We start from the raw sequence: 18,633 nt of genomic DNA, 5'->3' as shown, positions 1-18,633 counted from the left end.
ATTCCTGGATCTGCCCCTGAAATCAAATTTAAATCTAATCTTTTTATTTGTATCCGCACCAACTTAAAAACACTCATAGTTATCAGTCCCCAAAATATGCCAAAACATTTTTTTATCACGATCCAAAATGTAAAAAAATAACACCTTCACAATATTAGAGAAAGTGAAAAAACAACCTCGATTCGATCTGTGCCTAGAGTTTCACTGAAATCCTTTCAGTAGTTTTTTGAGTTATCCGGCTGACAAAGCAATCATTAAACCAACTAACTAACCCTAACAAACAAACAGACAGGGTTGCAAGCATAACCTCCTTAGTGGTGGTAATAAATTACGTCTGTAACTCAGAGTGACTGTGGTTTGTGAACAGATTTATTATCACTGAAGCTGAATACAACTCTGTCGTTGTCTTCAAGGTCCACCATAAGACAGAGTTTGGCTCCAATCTGACCGGCCACGGCTTCCCTGACCCTGGACACCTCGACAACGTCCTGGAAGAGCTCCGGGCTCAGGGCATCACAGAGGACGACGCACTGATGGAAAAGTGAACGGACAAACGAGCAGCAGAGAAGGAGGAGACATCAGTGAGAGAGCAGTGAAGGGTTAACGGGTGAATGGGGAGAGCAGTGGGCCTCACCGTGAAAATAACTGGAGGAAATAAGAGGAGGATCTGGACTGAGACTCTGCCAGCTCTTAAACGGGTGCAGGGGGACGTTTCGGGTTATGGAAGACATTGGGTTTGTTTTGCAGAGGTAACCACTTATCTAGATGTTGATGGAGTCACTGTTGGATTCGTTTGTCAGTGTGAGTCAGTTCAGACTTCACAGCTCTCGAGCAGGCACATCAACACAAGTCGGAGTTTGTGGGAGCAGCACCACAGAAAGAAAAGCAATGCAGAGGCACAGCAGGATTAGAAATAACGCCGAGAAACAAGGGCTCTCATGGTTTCAGCTACGCGACAGTGAGGTACTAATGTGAGAAAGTAAGAATGAACCAGAACTAATATTTAGGACAAAAACAAGTTGACTTTACTGAGAAAAAGAGTAACATAAAAAGATGGTGGGAAGTTAGAGCAGTTCAGTGAAAACTGGGAGGGAAAGGACAAAGGGAGGGAGACGTTGGAGCAGTGGGGGAGGTAACTGAAGTGAAGAGAACAGGAGTAATGTAGCAGAAAGAGACAAGATGGTGTATGAATGTGGCATTGGATAGGAGTAGAGCAAAATAACTTGTGTGGTACTGTTCAGGTACTCGAGCTTTTAATAAAAACGCATGGAAACCAAGAGCGATGGAAGAAGGTCAGATAAATCTGTGCTTTGTTCAAACCACCTGCCTGCTTGTGGCTGAAGTATAGAGCTGGTGCTCCCTCTGGCGGCGATCCTTGTGAACTACACCTCCGCCTGCAAGCTACTGTAACGAATCAAAACAATACTTTTTATTTTTTATCATTGCTATAATCCTCATGTAACATCATTCCATGCATTACCTCTTACTTATGAGTTGGGTTTATATGACGTAAGCTGAGTTGATGTACGTCTATGTTGAAAAACACAAGACCAAACCAAGGCCTCGTCATTTGGGCATATTTGGAGTCTTACTATCGAGCCACTGTGGTACAAGTTAACCCTAAATACACAGGTACCAGTATTTACATGTATATCTTTATTTTATTTTTGTCCCTTTTGATGCTTCCTGTGGTTTCACTGGATGTAGATGGTGCTGTGTCTTATCAACAGTGGGAAGCCAGTGAGGAAAAAGTGAGGATGTGATGAAGAGGGGTTGGGGGTTTTGCCCAGAATTAAGCACTGAAGATTTGCTTCAAAGCCTCAGTGTTTAGTTCTTGTTTAATGATCTTCACTGTCTTACAAATAAACTAAGAGCCTGATGCTGGTCTTACAGCCAGGAAGTCCCTCAGAGTGAGTGAGAGTTGGCGGCTGGAGAGGGTGGAGAGATCGAGAGAGGAGGAGCTGAAGCAAAGGTCTTGTGATGAAACACGGTGCTGATCAGGAGAAGAACATTTCAGATGAATGTATCTTGGTCCTGGGTGATAGACAAATCAACAAATTACAAGCATATACACAGAAATCCCAGGACATCTGTGGTTTACGCTGACTAGCAAGAAATCACCATCCACCATCAAATTATCACCCATGAAACTGGAGACCCACTGGTGGACCAGGACCTTGGCTCCTGTCAAATGATGTCACTTTTAAAGGTCCCATATTTACATGCTTTTCAATCCTCTCTTTATAATTAATCTAAGATATTTAGTGGAGACTTAAGTGGAGACATCTTGAGTTAACAAAACGTTCAGAGTTGTGAAGTGGGAGGAGTTTGTTTCAGCTGCTCCTGGTTCCTGAGTCTCTGATTTTTCCCATTGACAAAGTTACATGACTCACTCCTCTAGGACTCGGATGGGCACAGCGTTCTCCTGGTTTAATCATCAGTATGAGAGATTAAGATCTATGTTAGAAAATATCTGGTACTTTATTAAAAGTCAAAAGGTACAAGCTTGTTTACATAACAACAAGGTACGAGATCTAATCCCCGAAGTTCTATTTCAGTCAGGTGAGCTGCTACTGGCAATCCAAATCAGGCCCGTGTGCAGCGTCAGACCTAATTTGACTGCGATGAGTTGCTGATGTCAGCCAATAAGGGTTCAGTGTTGTGAGCCTGTAGAAGGTTTGATTTCTGTTAGGTTATTACTCTGGTGGCCAGTGGTTTTCAGGACAAAACAGGATGAAAAGCCTTATCTTGAGGCTGAGAAAAGATTTTAAATGTGGGGCCTTTAATTTGTGATTAATCAGAAAGGTGAGCGACTTTTCTTATCTCAGCAGCAACGATAACTCTCCTCTCATCTCCATGCTGCCCAGTCTGTATGTGTGTGTGTGGTGTGTGTGTGTGTGGAGGAGGATTTGTGTACTGTGTATACTACCAACATGCTCCCAGGTTAGAGTATTATTTGGGTACGTGGGAATCACATCCTCCTTAAACTGTTTTGATGATTTATGATGCTTTTCCCTGTACTGTAACTTCTTTATTGATTTTTAATATTAAATATAGTTACATGTTTAGCATTTTATTTACACTATTATAGATTATGTTGCCTTTTATTCATTTCCTACATTTATGTTATAGTAATAATAATGCTCTTTCATTTGTTACAATTGGTTTACAAAGACACTATTGTTCTTGATTTGAATTGTGTACAGAAGTTAAGCAGGTTTTAAGCTGAACTCTTCTTTTCTTTGGAAAAGGAATTTGATGGTAGACTTTTATCTGAGTGTGAAATATAATGATATCATGTCGTCTGTGAGGTAGAGAATACTTCTGTTACTCTACACATCATGTGTCCGGCTCCTGGTCTGCACTGAGCGTCTCTCTTACTGCAACTCCCAACAACAGTGACCCTGCTCTCATGTCCTCTCTTTTATCAGCAGTGATTCAAGTGCAGGTCACATGATGGAAATGATTATTTTAAGATCTCTAAATGAATGCCCTCTTGTTTTGTGGCAGTTTACTCTCTCTGTTGGCTCAAACACTGACTTTGTATAATCACATAGTCACTTGCATTGATTTCAATGTGACTTTGTGTTATAGAAATAAAGGGTTTGGTTTCAATGAAGTGTACAATGAATTGAATTCAATTACATTGCTATATTTATTACATTTCATTCGATTTACTGAATCAGATGAACTGAATCTGATAACATCATGATTTTGTTATTGTGGAGTTAAAGGGAGATGTAGTCCCTCTTTAGCAGACCTTCATCCTGGTGCATGAATTACGACCATGAACTACAAATGATTTTGGAGGAGAATGAATGTTGGGTAAAGGCTCTGATCCGTGGGGTGCAGTGTCTGCAGCCATGGCAGCAATGTAGCAAACAGCTATGACCAGCGTAACTCACCATTTCAGTTTTTCTCCCTTCGGTTGTTGGTTTCTTTCCCATCGTTCCATCCCATCGTCACTAAAGGCAGCGTCTCCTCCAAACGTCTGCAGATAAGGGCCTGCTGTGACGTCGTCTTCTCATCTGTGGGGGGAGGAGGGGATCATAGGTGCTGCACGGGAGAGAGAGCATCCAAACCTGTGATTAGAAAAACAAAGTGTAAATATTGCAAAAATAAATGCTGGAGTACGAATGATTAATACAAGAAAAGAAATAAAAGAACGAATGAAACAAATCTGTTGTATTGTTCTCATTTTTAGTATTCATATACAAGGCTGCATAAAACTATTGGAAAAATTCAACTGTTCAATTTTAACAGCATTTCCCACCATGTACAGACATTTCATTTGCTTGTTTGTATCTATATTTACTAATCTTCTATCTACTAATTAGCCTTTGTCCCCCAACACTGCCCTGCCATTTTCATATCGCTATAAATGATATCAATAATTTTATTCAAATAAACGTAACAGTTGTGTGTAGGTGTACATATTGATAGTTACAAATATTTCTTACATTGCTATATAAATAAAGTTTATTAATACAATCACAATTAAAAATCAAATTTCTAAGCCAGCATTAAAAGGTGTAAGTTGTACTATTTGGCAGTATGGCGTTGTCAATAAGCCGCTGTCCTATTGGTGTCAAACACTGGGGAGATATTTGAGAGATGCATAATACTGGAGAAGAGACATGTTCCAGTCAGGGTTCCACCTGTGGAGCCATGATTCTAGAGAGGTGTTATGATCCTCCACCTAACACAGTCAGAGCTGCATCCTGTGACAGGCAGCTGCACCAATATTTATGATCAATTTACTTCGGTTTCACTCAGTTTCTCAACGTTTTCTCTCCGTCTTCAACCTCCTGCTCTGCAAAGTGCTTTCCCTCCGTTTTAGCGTCGGGAGAAGACTCGTAATTCACGGTCGTACGTTCGAGCCCCTCATCAGACGTATGCAGTTTTCTTTTCAGCTCCGGAACTTATTTCGCATCGACCTGACAAAAGCGACCCCAGCTGTTCAAAGCTACGTTAGCTTTCCATGCTTTTAATGGAAAGTGCTCGTCAGCTCCGAATCTGCCTTGTGTTTACATGTAGTTCCGCCGTGTTACACTACCGTGACCACAACAAGCCGATGTAAAAGTAAAACTATAAAGTACTTGTAAGTGGTAAATGTGCATAACGTGAAGACGCGTCGTCTAAAAATCTGCTTCTGTAAAGTAAGATGGAAAAAAAATGTCACTAGCAGAGGATGGTTTCGATCCATCGACCTCTGGGTTATGGGCCCAGCACGCTTCCGCTGCGCCACTCTGCTGATCGGATCTCAACTTTGGCACATTTCCTACTTATATGATACTAGCGTATTTCAGGGTTCATAGTTTCTTATTTACCGAGTATGAGTGTGACGCTGGACGCTAATGTGTGTTTTTTCCAACCTTCACACTCGGTGTTTGTCCGGATCTCCAATTCTCCATATTACATTTCACTATTATGCCGCCAGAGGACGCTGCAATCTGATGTCTTTCAGTGCTGTCGGTAAAAAACAAATGTTCTTCAGAGGCCTGTTGCAAAACAACTTTCACTGGATGTTTGGTGAAGGTTTTATGATTGTTTACCCACAGAAGAGCTTGTCTCTTTTATACAGTTACTGTTACTAACACACACACACACACACACACACACACACACACACACACACACACACTACCCTAGTGATGTGAATGATCCATCCTAATTTGAATTCTAATCAACAAAAGAATAATTTTCTACGTTCAATCACAATTGTTTTTCGAATGTTGTGTGGATTGTAAGGTTTTTCTAGTCTTGACAACCAGCCAAACTTTACCGTACATTCATCCATTCTCACACACATTCATAGAATTTATGTGCCTCTGTGATATACATCAGCCACTGCAGGAATCAAAGGGTTGACCTTCAGGTTAGTGGACCACCCGCTCTACCAACTGAGCCACAGTTCACATGTTTTGGTCAAAAATAACACAAAGCTTCTACACAGCGAAGCATATAAATACTAATGTCTGAATCTCTTTGTCATTGTGGATTCAAGAATATCAATTGCTGGTTATTAATATTTAACTGTAATCTTATCAACTTAACATTCATTTTACAATACGAGAGGTGATGACTTTGACACAGGATGAAAATAGCTATTCCACAAGAGTGCTTTTACTTTATGAGGACATTTTGCTAAAAATAATAACATGCTTTTAAAAAAAAAAAGGATATCAAGCTGGTATCAAACATGGGTTTCTGGTAATGGAATATTTTGTTAGATTTTTTTGACAGTTAGACATTGTCTGGGGTCTAATTCATGTTTTATTGAATACTGTTTAACAGCTCCGCTTCATCAAACTTCTGTCATTACAAGTCAGGGGGAGCAGCTGTCCTTCAAAACGTTTATTTCATTTAAACACACAGATTTTAGACCAGATAAAGACAACAGACAAGATGACACATTAAGAAAAAAGAAGATTCAGGTTTGGATTTAAATAAGTAGTTTCAAAATACAAAGTCATTATTCAATGTGCTGTAAATACATAGTATATACACTGGATGGAATAAAGACATACAAAGCTCTCAATTCACTGAGGTACAATTTGTCTGGAAATCTCATCTGCTTCGGAAGTTTTATTTAATTTAATAAGAGCAAATCATGTTCTGTCAACCTGCTTTCAAGTCCACTGATGTGTATAACCACACATCAACAACTGCACCATGGTTAGACTGAGTGAAGACCTGATTGATTTAATAAATATCTGATTGACTGAGTAAAGATCCAATGGACTGAATAAAGCCTGGGTCCACTGATAGACAACTGCAACTACAACTATAAATTCTGTAGCATCAGCAGGATTATTACATGGAGCACTTGTGCTCAATAGATGCAGTAGTAGTATTTACAGTCGCGCTATTGCCGTGCACATGTAAATGTACCCTTGACCACATTTTTAAACCTCATTGAAAGTGCGGCGACGGCTAAAGCCAACCCTGATTCACCAAACTGTTTAGGCTATGAGATTCTTTCAGAAGCATGGCTCAGTTTCAGCTGTCATGCTGTAAAATACTGTTAAAATTTGAGGTCTCTAAATAAGGACTGGGAAGACCTTGTTCTAAGTAGGTTTTCCTAAATCAGCCAGTTAGAAGCTACCTGATGGTGATGCTGTCCCCTTCTCAATTTGTCCAAAGGTTTGCAAGGTGAAATGGTTGTTTGCCCTGGTGCATCAGGAAAAATATAACAAATCGAACAAATCAAACAAACATCCATACTCAAAACTTAAAGTCACATAAACCAATGACAAAGGATGACAGTTATGCACAGTTAGACAAATAAAGCTGAATCTGAGTGAAATAGTGAAAAACAAGTGTGAGATGGATTCAAGAATCCAAACCAACAACCTTAGCTGTGAAATTAAATTTACACATTAGAGTGCAACATCACATTGTGTCACAAGTGACGCTACAAAACACCCCGAAAACAAAGTGATGTCACAGTTGCACTGGGGGTATGAGCGACCACAAACTGTAAATGGTGTATTGGAGTAATGCTGTGGCATTATATCCCATATCACATGGTTACTGGTACTTTCACTATCATGAATCTTCAGGGGGTTAGGGTTAGCGTTAAGGGGAGACAGGGATGACCCTCTTATATTCATCACACACGCTCTGGTGCTAGAGCCACTGCAGAGTTTAAAGCAAAAGTTTAAACTCTGAATAGCGCCCCAGAGTTTCAGTGAATTTCAGTCCTGACCCTCAGCAGTGAACAAAGTGTGGATGTATTTCTGTCCCTAGCTTGACATTTGGAGCAGTTAGACCTCCAAGAGGTTTTAAATGCAGCGTCATGTTCGTTGTTGCTTTTGTGTTAGAATGAGGACAGATTTGATTTGAAGCTCAGCCTGTGAATGTGTCAGCAAATGATCTCCACTTCTTTAATGTCCTCTCTATTGTTCTGGTCCTCCTCTTCCTGCTGCTGCTTCTGCTTTATCTCGTCTTCACCCTCTGTCTTCTTCCTCTTCCCTGCGTCAATGTCCTCTGCCTCTTCCTTCATCCTCTCCTCCTCCTCTTTTTCCTTTGTGCCACCCTCTAGTTCCCCTTCCATCCTCTCCTCAGCCGTTGCCCTCCTCCTGTCCCGCAGGGCACAGGGCAGACAGTTTGCCAAGAAGAGGACGGCAGAGAGACAGAGCAGAGAGAGGACGGCACCAACACCAACCTCCAGCTCTCGAGTTCCTTGCCCACCCTCCTCCCCCCTCTCTCCCTCTCTCTCATGGCTTGGAGAGAAGTACACAGAGCCCTCCTCCTGGCTTGGCATCAGAACAGCTCTTTCCAGATTGTTGCGACTGACCATCCCTCTGTTCCCCACCTTGTTCCAATTTCTATTAGTCACTCCCCTGCTTATCTTGTCATAGTAGTCGTTGCTCACATTCCCACTGTTGTCTTCATCAAAGTTTGATGTGTAAACATTGCTGTCTGACTCAACCAGCATGTCTGATATATCAAACTCAAACTCCTCCCCCTCCTCCCCCTTGTCCCCTGCTGGCTGCAGGAAGCCCAGGTCTAGGTTAACTCTTATCCAACCAGATCCCCTTGCTAGCCTCCTCATCCTGCCTCCTCCCCCTGTGTCTGTCCAATCCGTGTTGCCTTCACTTATCAAGTTGGAGGTGACTGGCTGGTCAGTGCAGGTTGAAACCAGAAGTTCTGCTCGCAGTAAAGGCCCACCTCCATCGCCCTGGGCAAAGATGCGTTGGTTGGGGCCCGGTGTCACCACAACCACAGTCTCAGCCAATGAGGAGAGACCCAGGAAATAGGGAAGGTCACTGAAGGAGGAGAGGAGGGAGGCGGCGTCATCGCTAAACTGAAGCCAAACGCTGATGGACGCCTCCTGTAGAGAAATGACATGCATGGAATTATCATTAGACCTCACAAGTCATTGTCCTCTTAACTGTCTCACATGTCTTCAACAGTTAACTATTGTCAAGTATCAGCCAGATAGTGGCATCACAGTGCTGAAAAAGAGCCAACCTCAGCTTCATTACAGCTGGAAACCCAACAGACAAGACCACAGCCAATGTAACACAGGCACACAGGAAGCTGAGCCCTCATTCAGAGGGACACTTTTTGTCAGCTTATTTTAAAGAACAATCACAGAGCAGAGTACTAATATGATATATCTCTGAAGATTCTCCCCTTATATGTTCAGGACTTATACAGTATAGTGTAGATTGGCATCTGGACTTGCTTATATTTCTTGAAGAGGTTTAGACCTCTTCAGGGTTTTTTAAGTGGTAAATGGTCTGTATTTATATAACGCTTTTGTGTTGATGACCACTCAAAGCGATTTAGCTCTAACTGACAAGAGGGACTTTAACCTATGCTGAGAGTGGTTATATTAAACATGCAGGCCAACCCATTTGGATGAGAGGTGAATCATCTTCAAGAAACACAAGCATGTCTAGTTGCCTATGAACACTGAACCCCAACTTGCCCCTGTTGGCTGTGCCATATAAATACAGAGCATTTACAGAAAATCCAAGGTTGGATTGCTTTAGAGGGAGGGGGCCTTATGCAGATGAGGAGTGTAAATCCCACACACACATCAAAAATGGCTGCTCTCTTACCTGGTGGCGGTTGTACAGGATATTGTAGGCCGTCACTGTTGTTGTGATAATGGAGGGGTGTGTGGGGCTGCCCATGACTGACATGCCGAGGCCATTGACCACTTGTACTGACAGGTCTGCAGGGGTAACAGGATCGGAGGTCACAGTGATGTCACATCTGCCCAGCACGCCATCCCACTGCTCCGAGACAACCTGAGAGAGATAGAGAGAGATGATGATGACGATGATGATGATGATGATGATGATGATGATGATGATGATGATGATGATGATGATGATGATGATGATGATGATGATGATGATGATGATAGAGGAGAGAGATCCAACTGACATGATACACAACTATCACCTACATAGAGTGAAGTCTTTCCTGGCCGTAAACCAATCAGGTTGTTCTGGGTGCCGAGGGAAGCCACTGCAGGGTCCTCCACTCTCAGCCACTCACGGACCAGCTCTGTCACATCCACGAACCAATCAGACGAGTTTAAGAGGTGTACCGTTCTGCTGCGGGAGTCCTGAGCTGTGAACTGAGCCAGAACCTGAACCGTGGAGCGCTGATACACCGGCACACACCTGAGGAGACATGGGACATGTGAGGAACTAAAGTGTGTGTGTGTGTGTGTGTGTGTGTGTGTGTGTGTGTGTGTGTGTGTGTGTGTGTGTGTGTGTGTGTGTGTGTGTGTGTGTGTGTGTGTGTGTGTGTGTGGGAGAGGGACGCATGTGATCGTGCCTGTGTCACCCCTACAGAAGTTACATGTGTGACCTCAGACTGCAGATAAGGGTTCGTGCTCAGCAGACCCTAAGAGCCTTTCACATTTTCACACTCAGCACTAAACTGTCTTAACCTCAGTCCAGTAGAGTGTGTCTGCACATCAGTGAGTGTAGATTATATTATTATGTTTTCACTCTTTGGTCACTAAGAAATGAGAAATCACAGCTGTGGTGACAGGAGGATTATTTCTGAACACTCATCACACAAAGAGATTTTGCACAGCTGGTCTGTTTTTTTTTTACCCTCAATAAGTCAGACTGTTTTTCAAAAGCTCCCAAAGATATACCATTCTAAAATATTTTCAGATTTACTTCAGACTTTCGACACAAATGAAATTAAATGTAATTCATGTTGTATGAAACATCTAGGATGATGGGTTAAAGGTGTTGCAGGGACAAGTCCCACTATGTGCTGATTGAAAACCAGAGAATCAAGGGTACTATCAAAATAACAAAGGCCAGTGTATTTCCAAGAGGGTGAAAAGAAAAAAACATTTAAAGGATAAGAGTTTGAGAGTAATTTAAAGTTTGAGGTTCTCAAAATGTTGAGCTGAGGAGATCAAATAAACTGCGTCCCCTGAGGAAGAAATAAGCACAGAACTGAATGGATCTGTCAGATGTGGTCCCAAAGGTGCAGCTGGAGGAGAACAACTGCAGCGCCTGATGAGAGGTTTTAATATCATTTGATGGCAAAGAATTCCAACCAGCATGCATTCCATTAAGTCAGCGCTGCGCTGCTTCACATTTAGTTGAATGAGCCAAACCTCCCCTTCTCATAGAGAAAGTGCTGCACATAGATGCACTGTATGAATGGGTGTGAATGGGTGAATGGGTGAATGGCAAAACCTGTACTGTGAAGTGCTTTGAGTGGTCATCAAGACTGGAAAAGTGCTATATAAATACAGGCCATTTCAAAATGTGTCTCAGTTCATATTTTGATCATCTTTTTGTAGAGAAACACACAAACACAGCCTATACATGAATTATATGGAAACCATGACCGCAAGGTGAGGACACATTCAGGCTGTCTTGTACCCATTCTCTGTGAAGTGGTTCCAGCCACTGATGGCGTTGAGAATGGGGTCTGACAAGGAAACTCGCAGGGGCACAGACGGAGCCCAGACCTCCAGACACACAGAGCCGCTGAGCGCGCCCAGTAGAAACTCCACCACTGCACACGTGTTGCCCAACCCTGATTCGCTGCCATCCACAAAGAGGGTGGAGCAATCACTAGACACCTGTAGTTAGGATGGAGTGGGAGAGAGGACAAGTGTAAGAAACACCAGGAAGCATACAGTAAAGGACATAGAGTAAGTCAGTAGAGGAGATGGGTTACAAAACCATGAGTAAATATGGCATTAAATTAATGGTGCATTCATCAGTATATTTATAATAACAAAGGCTAAAACCTATTATATACCAGGAAAATCATGACTCTCCACAATCGTCAGTGCTGCTCGTTGTGGCAACTGCTGGGATTCTCTATTATATTGTAAGGTCTTACTTTGTTAAGTGTCTTGACCCCACAGAACCATTGACATTCCTATAAACCAAACTGCTGATTAAAACTATCACAGGTTTTATGTAGTTCTCCAGGTAAAATAGCTAATTGTTACCTGCTGCTGAAAATCGAACACAGTATGGGACAGTGTGATAAGATTGCTTTTTGTCTAACATGTAGGAACATAGAGTAATTAAGCAGTGCGCCAGGCTGATGTTCATGATGTGTGTTGCACCTTGAGAGTGTTCTCGTTGGTAGAGTGACATGTGACTGCAGCGGTGACATCTGACAGCTTCCCATCATGGCTTACGGCCAGCACAATGACAGGAAGTGATACTGGCTGGTTGGTCAGTATGGCGGTGTTGATGATCTTGTTACTCTGAGGACAGACGATCAGATAATCGAAATTATCTTCAAACATATCATATTAGAGGGGCCTTAAGAAGATTTGAAAGATTTGGGAATGAATAAATACATTAAATATGAAAGCATAAATACATATAAAGTAATATATAAAAAGTACCTCTGTGATGGGAGCAATCCCAACAATGTGTCTGTCAGTGAATGAGAAGGTGCTAACGGTCCCCGCTCGTGGCGATGGCGGGTTACTGCGCCCAGAGTACTCCACCCACCAGTTAGCTGACACTGTCATGGCAACACCGAAGCTTCGCCTCAAACCGTCTACTGACAGACATACTACCTGCAGAAGAAGGGTGGAACTGCAGGACGACACAGAGACTGAGCTGTCAGTATGTCAGCACAGTACGTCTAATGAAACACAGTTACTGCAGAGGGAAGATCCCACCTTCATTACACAGGGGACTTGCTCTTAGACCATTGAAATAGTCCTTTAATGAAAGCTTACTGAGGCCTTGAGGCTGGTCCCAAATACTGTGATCAGCATTACATGCTAAATTTCAAAGATGCCAAACTTAAATTTGGTCACAAGAGGTGGAATTTCCATCTCTTAGCTGTCACTGTGTTCTCATTTATACAGAACCTCACTCCGTGTTTCACTGACACACTAAATTGAGGTGCAATTAAACTCTGCCTACTTGTGCGAGTACTTGAGTGTACTGTGTTTGTGGCAGAGGATGGACAACACATCATGTTTGGATCCTTGACTTTTCTCCAAGGTCACTGCCCACAGGTCAGAGGTCAGGGTTCTCTGTGCCACCATCGACACCAAGCCCTTCTTCACCTTCAGCCTGAAGACACACACAAACACACACACAAACACACATACAGATTTACAACGTAAAACTGCAAGAGGTTGTTGGCAGTATTTAAAAAATGCTAACATATACCAGGACGCATCATTTGACTAGCACATAAAACAATTCTCTAGGACAGCCTTCTTCTACCCGCTCAATATTGTGAAAATATTCATTAACATCAGGATGTCCCAGTACATCTGTGAAAATCCTCCAGCTGGTCCAAAATGCTTCAGCACAAGTGCTGAAGCATTTTGGAAGAAGACATCCTATTACTCATGTCTCTGCATTTGCTCTCTGTAAAAGTAGAATAGAATTCAAGATCATGCTCTTCACATACAAAGTCCCATCATATATTAAAGAGCTCATAGTGCTGTATTATCCCAATAGATCACTTAGCCCTAGAAGAAGGCAGATGGCCGCCCACATTGAGTCTGGTTCTAGAAATTTCCTCCAGTTAAAATTGAGTTATTTCTCTCCAGAGTCATCAGTGCTGCTTGTTGTGGGAACTGCTGGGCTTCTCTATTATACTGTCAGGTCTGGACCTTCTATGTAAAGTGCCTCGAGATAATGTTGTGATTTGGCGTTAATACTAATTGAATTGAGAATTGAGAAAAACTGATATAATTTAGTGCTCACCTTATGACAACAAACTCGGCGCTGAAGTTGGATCTTAGATTCACAGACATCCTGATTGGCTGTCCTATCAGGACTGGTCCCCTGTGGTAGCGAATCACGACATGGGAGTCCAAACTAAGCTCCTCCCCTTCCTGCTTGTTCAAGCAGGCTTCTTCTTCTTTGGTCCTTCTCTGCCCTGTATGCTTCTCCCTCTCCTCCTCCCTCAGTGCCACTGCTTTGATATGGAAGAGCTGCCTCTGGGACTGAGCCCCTCGGTCCTCCACACATCTGGATGGACGTTCAGTGGGTACAAGTAGATCAGACAAACATTGTTGAGAGAAGAGAGTCAGAGAGAGAATCACACTCACTGCAACATACCCTGGTGGTGTCAGCTTCAGGTTGGCCACCGTGTCAAAAGTGGAGTAGTAGAGCTGTATTTGGTTTCTCGTAGGGCCCCTTGGGTATCTGAGGGCCTGTGGAACATCTGCGTGGGTGTCCCCATCAACACCTGGATGGTACCTGAACCAAGACATAAATTCATGTATCACACGTGTGTAACTGCTAAGGATCATCATCATCTTCAGCTCACAGAGGACAACTAGGATTCATGGCTTTAAACACACCTGTGATTGAATCTTGAAGCTTGAATGTCCACATGTTCATGATCCTGTTTCAAAGTCTCACTTTTTCCTATGTTCCAAGTTACATTTACTAAACTCTCTCGCTTGTTTGTGATGTTTGTTCATTGGCTTAATTGATTGTTACTGATGAACACAAAGAATACAAATAATTTCACACTGCAAACAGTTCTCCAGCCCTGGTTCACACTGTGGTGTTGTAGAGAATAGAGTTTGGCCACTGGATGATACCAACAATCATCACAATGTTGAATCCAGCATCATGACCGTCAGCAGCTGTGCAATCCCTGCCACACACACACAGGCACTACAGTTCCAGTATCTCTGCTATAATGTAGAGGATCACTATTATATTATTTATTGTGAGTCATGTCCCAGTCCAGCTTTTTGGTCCCATTTTTAGTCTTTTACTGTTAACATCTGGCAATACCAATTTGAGTGTTAATGTTATTGTTAACATAATGATATATTCACCATGAAGTGGCTTTATACTACATTACTTTTCATTTAGCTGGCGCTTTTATCCAAAGTGACTCACAATAAGTGCATTCAACCATGAGGGTAAAACCCCAGAACAGCAAGAATCAATTAAGTACAATTTGCTTCAAAAAGCCAAACTACAAAGTGCTATATGTAGCAGCAACTAAACTGATATCTTTTAACAAAAATGAATTGACAGTAGTTTATTAGACATCATCTTCTTCACCAAGGTGTAGTCAGAAGAGATGTGTTTTTAGTTTTCCGGCGGAAGATGTGTAGACTTTCTGCTGTCCTCATGTCAATGGGGAGCTCGTTCCACCATTTAGGAGCCAGGACAGCAAACGGTCATGATTTTGTTGAGCGACTAGTGAGGGAGCAACAAGCCGATTGGATGCAAATGCAGAACGGAGTGGACGGGCTTGGGTGTAAAGTTTGACCAAGTCCTGGATGAAGGCTGGACCCGATTCGTTCACAGCACGGTACGTAAGTACTAGTGTCTTGAAGCGGATACGGGCAGCCACTGGTAACCAGTGAAGGGAGCGGAGGAGAATAGTGTGTAGTGTGATTTTGGCTTCCCAAAATAAATATGAGAACTTATTTAAGAAGAAATAACAAACTTTGGCACCTCACCTCAGTGAGTTGCTGTGATGATGTCCACTCCGCTGCCGTTCCCGCTTGTGGATGCGAATATGAGGGTGGATGCGACTTTGCCACTTGTGCAAATCCGGATGTGATCGATTTGTGTTTTGATCCTCGAACCAGTCACTGGGCAGCGTGAGAGTAGCTACACATAGCCCTAGAGGAGGCTGGGAGACAGGACAGATTGATGGACAGATCAAAACAAGTTGAGGGAGAAGGTGCAATGAATGACTGAGAAAGACGGAGAGAAAGGACTGCAGTTTTCACCTGTGTTATACAGGAGGCCTTGTGCTCCTCTGTATCCTTGAAGGCATGCAGGGTAATACAGGTCCTTCGGGTGCTCGTGTCACCCCACTTGTGGAACAGTGTCCTCACCCTGAACCTTTCCTGCCCTTCCTCATCCCTCCCTCTCTCGACATGCTCTGAGAGGAGGGAGGCAGACAAAGGGGGGGAGAGAGGGAGGACAGCCTCTGATATGAGCTGTGGAAAGACACAGAGGTAGTTAGCTTCCTGAGGTTGGAACAGAACTAGCATGCATTACCATCGACAGTTAACCCACCAACAGATCTCAGCTGTCCTTTTCGTCTTACCTGTGTAACTGAGTAAGGGCCAAATGAAGCCTGGAGGCCCGGTCTGGGGCCCCAGCTGGGTGGGGGCACCATGAAGAGGCTCTTTGAGAAAGAGAAGGGGCTGGAGTTGGAGAAAAGAGGGCCAAGCTCTGCCTGGGACAGAGGGAGGAACTGCCAAGGAGGAGGGATGACTGACATGTGGACTGGCAGGGAGAGAGGGAAAGGAGGCTGGAGGAGGGATGGACGGACTGAGGGAATAAACAAGAAAAAAGAAGGTAAAGTTGTGAAGCAAAATGTGAGAATGAGGCATGAAAGAAAGTCCACAATGAGGAATATAATCCCACTCTTTGACATTAAAGGGCCAGAGTCTTCTTTCTTTTCCTCTTCTTCTTAAAAAAAAAAATCACATCATATTTTTTTTATGACTGTTTCTTTTACTACAACAACAGGAAGACAACAGGAAGTAAACCTAATTTGTCAATACTCATTTGTTTACATGGAATAGTCATGGTGTGGTCTATATATGATAGAGGCTAAAGCAACACAACACACAGGAAGTGATACAAAAATGATGATTTCTTAGAGAATAGTTGATGAAAAAAATGTTAAGGGGACTGATATTTATGTGTGTGTAATCTTGTGCAGATCCAAATTAACATTCAGATCTAGTAGCCTAAATTAAAATGTGGTTCCATAAGGGGACTGTTGGACCTTGGCAGACGTATGAGCTCTACTGAGTGACTTATCGTTTCTTGTCGAAGGTGGAACGTTCCTCTGAGCTCATAATAAAAACTCCACCTTTAACACCAGTAGAACCTTCGAGGGACTATACAACTTGAAGAATGGTCTTTTCAGTGAGGATGACACACTGTGCCCAGTAGTGAAACGTTTGAGATGAACTGTATTGTTGAAAGGAAAGTATTGGTAAATGTCTGGATGGGATATATTTGATGGGAACAATGTAAAAATAAGAAAACTATGTGAGAGAACATGGTTGAAAAGAACCGAACAAGAATGAAGCAGGAATAAACCAGAAAGTTCCACAAGCAGATATGCAGGCAGTATGACACGTATACATGAAGTCAAACTCAGTTAGACCCTACAGACAGAAAACTAATCCACATAGTAAAGACTCACCTGCTGTGAAAATCCAAAAGAACAGCAGCATGCTACCTCCTCTTCTGTCCCACCACACACCAGACCCGCTGACACATGCCATCACCTGTGACCTGGTGCAACACAGTATTATGTGATCTGCTGCATTTAATCATTATGAAACTATTCTGCATTTGATAGATCTTATGCAATGATTGACACTTTAATTATTCAACCATATTTCCCCCAACCTCAGTCAGGTGCTTTTCGTATTTCTTATATTTCTAAACCACACTAATGCTGTTGTAATAATGAAGGAATGTCCCGTCCCTGCATGTAAACAAAAGCAGTCTCATCTTCTTTATTTGCTTCCTCTGCAACTTCTGAGCAGGTCCCAGTCTTCATCGGCAGATTACGTTTTTCACAATCTGTAGAGTTCAGCTCTTAAGACAACATGAACAAGAAGCCCTGAAAATGCTCAGGATAATGGTTTGAACACCTACTGTTGAAAATGAGCAAATCAGCTGTTGAGGAAAACCATTCGATACTGTCAAAAGCTCTAAAACATGCAGGTAAATGGTGCTTGACTGGAGATTGTTTTGAAAACCAGTGTTTGAAGGTGGAGGGTAAACTGTCAGGCTCAAGTCTCACTGCACACTCCAGCAATTAGCTGGAAACAGAAAGAGTGTGATCAGCTTTTAATTAGTCATGCTAATTTGGAGATAAGTTAGTTATGTCAGAGTCAGATGTTTAACAGTAAAGGGATGGATGATGACTACATAGAGTTAGATAGCTAACAGTTACTATAGTCAGGTGTCCTGGATGCAGAGGACACACATATGTGAAGCAGTGTCTTTTCTTCCTGACAGTCATTTTCACTGGTAAACGGAAAAACACTTTAAAACAAAAACAAGAGCTCTGGTGTATTGGTGGGTTCTACAAAGAGCAGCTCCATGTTGTGATTTGTGTGTCAATGTTAAAAACACAGAGGTTTTATAGGTTGTGCTCACAACTGGTATACAGCACCTGCAGGAGCACAGAATTTCACACCAACCAGAACCTCCGCAAGGCAAACTTATCATAGACAGATAAACATGAGCAGTATTAGTCCTGTGAACACACACACACACACACACACACACACACACACACACAAACGTCAGCTGGTAGAAATGGGATTAAATTCAGACACCGTGTTCTGCAGCAGAACAAGTTAAATCAGTTGATTTAGTAAATATATCAGATGTGTGTGTTATTACATGTTCTCACATGGTAACACATGAGATAACAGTATACATAGTGCACTCCCCTCCCACACACACACCTGTTCTTTTACCTACCTATTTCACCTCCAGATTCCATCTTTTCCTCAAGGCATTTTTAAGCAGGCTGATCCACATCACAGCTCCCGCCAGGAAGCTAGAAAAATTTATTTTAAAAATTAAAATCAAAGTAAACAGTAATGTGCTCTTTACTCTCACTCTTCTTTGTTGCTCTGCTGCAGCTGTAAACCTCTCCCTCTCTGAGCCAGAG

The 18,633-nt window shown here is 42.5% G+C and overlaps 3 protein-coding genes and 1 non-coding gene across 5 annotated transcripts in view; 1 reads left to right on the top strand and 3 right to left on the bottom strand.

Annotated features, from left to right (window-relative positions):
- The window catches only part of LOC118119652 (E3 ubiquitin-protein ligase DTX1), a 32,942-nt gene extending 28,763 nt beyond the window's left edge, over positions 1-4,179 (top strand). For both annotated transcript variants that reach the window (XM_035173780.2, XM_035173770.2), the window contains exon 12: positions 414-4,179. In XM_035173780.2, the coding sequence (XP_035029671.1) occupies positions 414-545 (132 nt within the window). In that variant the 3' untranslated portion in view covers positions 546-4,179. The remainder of the gene's footprint in view (positions 1-413) is intronic.
- A 1,003-nt stretch (positions 4,180-5,182) lies between these two features.
- Positions 5,183-5,254, bottom strand: trnam-cau. The gene has a single exon. It is a non-coding gene; the product is annotated as a tRNA-Met (tRNA).
- A 1,088-nt stretch (positions 5,255-6,342) lies between these two features.
- Positions 6,343-18,627, bottom strand: tmem132a (transmembrane protein 132A). The gene is made up of 14 exons (XM_047344365.1): positions 18,441-18,627; positions 17,143-17,234; positions 16,027-16,253; positions 15,704-15,916; positions 15,428-15,603; positions 14,058-14,198; positions 13,701-13,967; positions 12,903-13,055; positions 12,371-12,566; positions 12,083-12,226; positions 11,382-11,584; positions 9,929-10,148; positions 9,576-9,767; positions 6,343-8,839 (listed from the first exon to the last, which is right to left on the bottom strand). The coding sequence occupies exons 2-14, from the start codon at positions 17,222-17,224 to the stop codon at positions 7,868-7,870; spliced, it is 3,186 nt and encodes a 1,061-aa protein (XP_047200321.1). The 5' UTR covers positions 17,225-17,234; positions 18,441-18,627; the 3' UTR covers positions 6,343-7,867.
- Positions 9,818-18,633, bottom strand: part of LOC118124229 — a 30,311-nt gene continuing 21,495 nt past the window's right edge. The window contains exon 7 of the transcript XR_007034973.1: positions 9,818-9,884. The gene's annotated coding sequence lies outside the window, so the exon portion shown is untranslated. The remainder of the gene's footprint in view (positions 9,885-18,633) is intronic.

Source organism: Hippoglossus stenolepis, chromosome 2 (genome assembly GCF_022539355.2).
Source record: "Hippoglossus stenolepis isolate QCI-W04-F060 chromosome 2, HSTE1.2, whole genome shotgun sequence".
NCBI classification, from domain to species: Eukaryota; Metazoa; Chordata; class Actinopteri; order Pleuronectiformes; family Pleuronectidae; genus Hippoglossus; species Hippoglossus stenolepis.
The sequence above is the reverse complement of the archived record's forward strand: the minus strand, read 5'-3'. Positions and strand labels throughout refer to the sequence as shown.